The sequence below is a fragment of the Ctenocephalides felis genome, unplaced genomic scaffold (genome assembly GCF_003426905.1).
Source record: "Ctenocephalides felis isolate EL2017-DRISC unplaced genomic scaffold, ASM342690v1 CF-g0.4_SCAFFOLD_03572, whole genome shotgun sequence".
Taxonomy (NCBI): Eukaryota; Metazoa; Arthropoda; class Insecta; order Siphonaptera; family Pulicidae; genus Ctenocephalides; species Ctenocephalides felis.
In genome coordinates, this window is record NW_020539726.1 from 14,301,653 (window position 1) to 14,309,626 (window position 7,974).

Consider the following 7,974-nt stretch of genomic DNA (forward strand, 5'->3'; position numbering starts at 1 on the left):
ACCTACATGGGCGTAATGAAACACTAATTAGTAATTAGCGTAGCAGGGTGCGCAATGCGAGAAGCCTTGTGTATTTTATATGCGTCCGAAGTTTTAGGGGTAGTATAGGGATGAGAAATTCTTTAGAAAGTTAGATGAATAATATTTATTCCAATTGGTCAAAAAATTTCATCTATAAGCGTTCAATTACAATGTTTCTATGTCGATTACACCGATGAATATTTCTTTCCTATCGCTATTTGGGAGCTCATCAAGTGGCCCATGGTTTTTCCCCAGTCCGAACGACCATCCGCCGCCCGTTCAATATTTGGAGAGTGGGTTTTTCTTCTTCTCCGCCCAATTAAAACCTTCGTAACGACGCTGGCAATCGATAGGCTGTCCCCCACTTTTTCAGCGCCTTCTGCTTTCTTAGCGGAATCCCCCCACGGCCGTCGGACAGATCCCAGAGATCGACTCGGGCGTCGAAGAAGAGATTGTCAAGCTTTTTTGTGGTCATTTGTAATTGATATATTCATCCACTAAATTAATCAATATTATAATTGAATTTAATAATGATTAAGAATTGAAATACTCATTAATTCATTTAGTCTTAGTCTAAGTCCCGCAAATTGATCTAAATTAAATGAACAACCGTTTTAAAATTTATTATTTACCTCCTAGTACATTTTTTTTAAGTATTTATGTACAATTTTATTTTTGCCGATTATATTTAAAAACGATGTTTATGCTTTTCATTTTGGTTAAAGCTTTATGTATATATATATTTTTCAAATATACAAAAATATAGATTCGTTTCGTGAGATATAGAACACGTTCGCGGACAATAAAAGTTTCAGCAAGGTACAAAAATGGGCAGTGATTTTATTTTCAAATTTGTTGTGATATCCGAAATTAGATTAAACGCCGTTTATAAGGGTAGTCAGATTATAATATTTTAATCTTTGTATACTATGAATGCTATAGCATTCACGTCAAATACTTCTATCTTACGCAATGTGCTAAAGACAAAGCTAATTTATATATACGGGAAAAGATAAGATAGTACGAAAATACCTAAAAAAGTCAGTCATTACCTTACATGTATAATAATTACAAAAACGTAAGGCTACCTATATAAAATCAAATTCAAAATAATTGTCTTCAAAATTTGAATGCTATAGCAATCATGGCATTTATAAAACAATGGAAATGAACGCTATAGCATTCACATGTTAAGCAAAGAAGATTTACAAAATATGTAAAATTCAAACTTATATATTCTATATTTTTACAAGTTCTCCCTTATCAATTTGCTATTTTGTGCTATTTTTACCTACATTTTCATTTACTTTTTTGCTCTATTCTAATTCCCCATTAGTGAGGCATGTAATCTTAAAGGGTCATTAGTGTAATTCGAAATTAAAACCACCTTGTTTTTAGAGAATTCAAAGTCATTTTTAACTAATGTTAACGTTTTTGGAGATGGGTATCTTTATCCATTACTCTTGTGCTGCCGCTGGCTCGGCTCAATGTCGCCGTCCGTATTGCCTTTTAGCACGAAACCTTCTCAAAAACATGTGATCACACATTCAAGCATGTCAGACACAAATATGCTATGTCAAACATTAATCTGTAAATTTATATAAATGTATGAAGGATTTGCGTGATATATTCTTATGATGTATAAATATTTTTGTTAACGATTCATGTGCTGCCATATGCAGCGAAAAGGAGGCAAGGATAATACATTTTTGTCATTGACGCAGGCTAAAAATTATTTCAACATGTGCAAATTTTAGGTCGCAAAAACTAAGTCAGTTTAGAAAGTTTCAGAGAATTCTATTGATTGAAGACAACTTTCTTTTTTTACTCAAATACACTAGTTCGCAAAACATTTTGCTACGATTAGAAACAGTTTAACTAAACTTTAGCTTCTAAATTTTTTATTTCTTTGTGGTGAAATATTGAATTAATTAATGGCATTGCTATTGACGATAATTTCTTTATCTAACTAGTGGGAATAGGTTGGGAATCACCAGCTGCCGTCGCATAGGATCGTTTCGCTCTCATTTAACATTTTTTCTCTTCGATTTCAAAACGGATACGTCAATGAAGTGTTAGACACTTCGATAACATATCTAAATATAGACTCAGTTGCTGACACTTTGCTATGAACTCCTTCTAATTAATATTTTTTGTTATTTGCCATCTGGAGCAGTAGTTGTTAAAAACCTAACAGTTTTCCCTAATGTATTGATAAATTCACGATAAGTCTACATATTTAAAAGTAATCTCAGTCATTAATGCTTTGGTATTATCTCCAATTAATTACGAACTTTTACTTATTTTTACCTGAGATATTAATTAATGAATATTATTTAAACGTTTAGAAATAATTAATAATGATTATAATAGATGTTCACTTTATAACATTGTTTAACGATTCCAAAATTCTGTCACCCATGAAAAATGTACATCAATCAAAAGACAACCGTATAAATATAAAATGACGCGCGTGTTTGTGACACAAGCGAATCGTTTTCTTATTGTATAAAATTTTCGAAGAATTGACAGTGTTGTATCTTCCGCTCACCTACTATAGAAACATCCAGATAGGAAAACATCTGAATAAAAAAACAACACGTTTGCATTATTGGAGAAAACTATAAAATTTTTCGGATTCATCTGAAGACGCTCGATCGATTGAAAATCGTTGAAGCTGAAAGACGTTGGCGCGAACAATAGAGGTTTTCGAGCACGCATCTTGAATCGTGTTTATACTTTTACTTATTTCACTGAATTTTATTGTGTCGCATTATCCTCGGATGACAAACATAAATTGCAGAAATCACGTTATGTTTGTACACACGGCCGATGAATAGTCATTTGAATGAATTTTAGTAGCCCATGGGACTTTGCCGCACGTATAATGTTTTTATGATTTTTTTATATTTTTACTACTGCCTTTTGTTTAGGTCTTACTTATTTTATTTCATTTACGAATGTAATTTATTGATTAATTAACCTATTTGTCAATTTAATATATTATATTTAACAATTTTTTATTTTAAACCATTTACTTATATTTTCCTTTTTCTTTTTAGGTATAAGTGTGCGAGCTTTGGCGTCCTTAAAACTCGATCCTGAAGATCGCCCATCGTCTCACAGTCCGCCTATGAGCTTGAACAACAATAATTCAAATTCAGGAATGAATACTACACCTACATACCCTTGCGGGCCTTACCCCGGAGTTCCATCGCCACCGATGTCTCTGCTGACTCCTGGTCAACTCTTAGCTGCAAACCATACGGCTGCAGCCCTAATGGCAGCAGGTCTGCCGGTGAGCAGCTTATTTGCTCATCACACATTATTCGGAGGGTGGCCTACTGCCCATAATACTTCGCCACCACCACAGCCACAGACACCAATCAAATCAGGAAAGAAGAATATGCTGAATCTCAATAATAATAATAACAACAATGATAACAATAACGAGTATGTGAGGCTAGATAAGAAGACTTTAAAACGCAAGGCGCAACCAAGAACAGTTTTGGCAGAAACACCTCCTTTATCTCCACCTACCTCTGGATCATCACCTGATACAGCGCCAACTTTGACAAAGGATCCGTCTCGTGATAAAACTTTCACATGTAAGGTTTGCTCACGATCTTTCGGCTATAAACACGTGCTTCAAAATCATGAACGAACACATACAGGCGAGAAACCGTTTTCTTGCACAGAATGCGGGAAGAGATTCACCAGAGACCATCATTTGAAAACGCATATGCGTCTTCATACGGGTGAGAAGCCATACCATTGTTCATACTGCGAAAGACAATTCGTTCAAGTAGCTAATTTACGGAGACACATCTTAGTGCATACCAAAGAACGCCCTTATGGCTGTGAATTATGCCAAGCGAAGTTTGCGGATTCCAACCAACTGAAAGCGCATGCTTTGACCCATGCGGCTGAAGTTGCTGATAGACCGTTAAAAGGCGCAAGAAAATCTGTTGATGTCAGAAGAGTTGTTCGACCACCACCAATCACGAAACCTTTGGCTCCTTTACTAGTAACGGCATGTTCGGAACCAGAACAAACAGAACCAGAAGATTTATCAGTGGGTGCAAGGAACCACTCCCTGAGCAGCGCTCCTGACTCCAGCCTATCTCCTGTCAGTATGAGCGACCCCGAAGACCTGGACGACGCCGCCGCTTTGTATCTCCAGCAGCGCCAAGCTAAGCTCAGGCGACACATGGAACACCGCTGAGTTGTAAGGTTAATTATTTAAGAACAAAGAATAAATGTATATGAATGTATAGATATAATTATATGTATAGATATGAAAAATCAGGGACTATTATGTTGTAATTAATTGATACGAATGAATTATTATTATTATTATTATTATTATTATTATTATGTGTACAGTTATAATGTTATTTCTTTTGCTATGGAAGTTCCTCGATATAGTTTAAAAAATCAGGCGGAGCGGGCCACCGTTTTGTACCTCAACTCTGATCTACCTCATGTTCTTAATTGTATATATTGTAAATAATTTATAAATCACGTTGGTTCGCTTCGCCTAGTCATATGAATTATAGTCATTTATTATGCAAATTGTTTGTATCGTTTAAAGGATAGAATTTATGTAAACCAAGATTTTTTATTACCGGTGAATAAAATTATATATTTTTATTAATTTATTTTGTTTTTACTTTATTGTTTGATTGATTTTGTAGTTTATTATGTTTTTCTTTCAGTTTTTATGAATGTTTGAATTACAAATTATTATTGAACTAATTTTATATTAATTATACAACTTGCAATATGATCATTTCAGTTCAATATTTTTATATATTTTCTCATTAACTGCTTAAAATCACACAATGCACAATACACACCATGAGCCGTGACGTAGTAGTTTTCTATTATTTATTTTATATCAAACGAACTCGGACAATGGATAAAAATTTGATAAAATACATTTTTATACGCAAAACGGGAATTAAACATACACCCTTCGTTTTGAGGGTCCAGTATCTCTTGCGTAACAAAGGCCATATGTAAAATAAATGCAAAATTAGGGGTTCCGTGAATATGTATTTTTTCACGTATTTTTGAAAACTATCACAAGGATTAGCGAGGGTTATGTATGACCAAGGGTGAAAAATTTTATTTCTCATATACCTTTTGAATATTCATAATTGTTCGACAGCATCATTTATACACAAAAAGAGAACTTTATAATAGTAATAGTATATTTGTGTATTAACCATTAAAGTTTTGCGCAGAGCTTGCACAAACTATTTTTGCAAAATGCTAATTTTTTTTAAACAAATTACTATATAGAAGGTCACACACAAAATCATTCAAACGAACAGAAACTAGAAATCCTGTACCTGCCCGTAAAGTCGTCTTTTGGCACAATTGTCTGCAAAATCAATGACAATTCGCCAGTAAAAATATTTGCGAAGCAAAGAAATAGTTTTGAAAGTTTTAACCAAATTGGAGCAGTTTCTATATTTTTATTGCTTTCAAAGAAGATATTGCCTTTTAGGTACGGTCGTATTGTCCTTGGCAGAACCGTTCGTGTACCCGTTTGCAATTTATTTATGGTTTTATTTCGTGTCCTTTTTCTGGCATTTGCAAACATGCAAATTCGCTTCCGTCTTTTCTAAAACATAGATTTTGCATGCACTACATGTTCTTGGTAACAATCTTTTTAAAACGTGAACACTTGAGATCCAATACTTACACACTACATAGTAAAGAACATTCTTTAAATTTTTAAATTTTATCATTAATTTTATTATTTTTAACAGTTTTTGTATAAATTATTTAAAAAAAGTCTAATCTATGTTTGAAAGTTCTTTATTTTTAAGATTAATAATTTTTTCTATCTTTTTTTTATTAAAGACATTATTATGTTACAATTTGTGTTGATATTACGGAATATTTTCAAATAAATAATATATCATAGTAGAATTTACGATATAAAACGAATTTACTAATTATAGATAATATAATAGATTATAAATTAAAATTTAACGTAATATAACAAAGATTGAAATATTCGAGTTAGAAAAATCATAGTTTTAGAAGGTAAATTTATAAAAAATATATAGAAAATGAAGGAAAACATTGATAAAACTATCAAACATGGAGCTTTCATTTATTTAGATAAATGTTATCAATCTGTAAGAACTTCATTTAAACCTCAAAAAACGATTACCTCGCAAATGAAACTAAAATATTTACAAAACGTAAAATTTAATTATATTTTCAATGTAAACAAATTTAAAATCTATGTGTAAAATGGGTGTATCTATGGAAGCATTATATAAATATTTAGATGTTGTTACATAAATAATGTTACAATAATTTTTCAAAAAAATCGCCGTTATAAGTGAATATTTAATTCGTAATATTTAATCATTTGACTGCTTTTTAGATAAAAAATAAAAATTTATATGATCAAATTTATTATATTTATTTTTGGATTTTTTTACTTGTTGTTATAGTCGACAATCTCATGAGATAAAATAAATATTATATGTAAAACCGATTGCTAATTAACTGGAAATATTTATATTTATTAAAAACTTATTGATGTATTATTTTTTAATTACGTCGCAGTCAAATGATAAAATAATATTTTTTTAATGCAGTGATAATTTTTTATAAGATTTTGTTATGGTGTTATATTTTTTCTCGTTTGAACAATGAATTAGGATTTAAAAACATACAATTCTTCAAGTTTTTAACTAAATGTACAAACATCATAATAACTTAAAATTGTAATAATTCCATAATCTGAAATAATCTACCTCAATATTGAAAAAACAGAGTTGTGAAGTGAATTCCAACGAAATACAAGTAAACCACAAGACTGATTTGAATATAGTATTTATTATGAATCATTATGTAGCAAAATGGAGTTATATTATTAGCATTCAATTTTAAAACAAAAGTTCATACAAAGTACAATTGACTTAGCTAATACGAAACATGTGGAAAATGTTACAGAGTATAGTCTATAAAACATAAAATTAGATATATTAATTTGTTTACTCTTAAACACTAATTGATGACCAAAAATATAATTCAGTTTATTGTAATATGTTTGTTTCTAAACATATAATAGGTCCTAAAGCTCAGCACGTTTTTTCGACAGATTTACGGGGTTTATAATTAACAATATAGGCAAAACAGAAAGAAAAATAACCTTTTTAACTTTAAAATGTCCCTAAAAATGTTAACTGCAGTATGCCAATTCTCTATTTAAAATTAAAACTTTGGGCGTTCTGCGATCAATAACAAGTTGATATTAAAATGGTGTTTAATTCCTTCATGTATTCCCAGTGTTAAATTACATTCGCTGTTATATTGATATGGAATCAAACATGAAATTTGAAATGTATATTCATGTAATATTTGATTTATCTATATATGTAATGTTATTGTCAACACTATTTTTATTATTAAAAAAATACAAATTAAGAAAGTTGTTTTCTTATGAATATTTTTTTGTTTGGGTGTTATTTTAGTACTAAAGCTTCCACTTGTTTACTAATTAACTTCCCGAAAATAAAATTTTTTGCACATCTTTCTGTTTCAAAGTTTTCTGAACATTTTTGCATACTTTAGAAAAAAAAATGAATGAATGTGTGTATGTGTGTGTATATTTGGATACAAATTTTCGTCGACAAATTCAAGGATTCAAAAAATATTTTACTGTATTAATGAAATGAAAAAGTGGTGAAATTTTTTGGTAAGACAGATCTAGCGGTTCGGATATACAGAGAAAAAGGTAAAAAAATGATATTTGGCGGTGAAAAAATGATCATTAGAAATATGCACATCCAACTATCAGATATCTTAAAAAGATTTAAACATGTGGACTAATTTTGTTACAATTTTTTGGGGTTCCGTACCAAGTATTTGACTTTTTAAAGTTAACTTATATGGTTCACACAAATTTCAAAATTTTCTGAT

At 30.7% G+C, this 7,974-nt stretch overlaps 1 protein-coding gene across 1 annotated transcript; it reads left to right on the top strand.

Moving 5' to 3' along the window:
• Positions 1-3,244: 3,244 nt before the first annotated feature.
• LOC113387659 (protein krueppel-like) lies at positions 3,245-4,326 on the top strand. Its single transcript, XM_026625018.1, has one exon. It carries the CDS (start codon positions 3,245-3,247, stop codon positions 4,244-4,246), a length of 1,002 nt encoding a protein of 333 aa, XP_026480803.1. The 3' UTR covers positions 4,247-4,326.
• Positions 4,327-7,974: the final 3,648 nt, after the last annotated feature.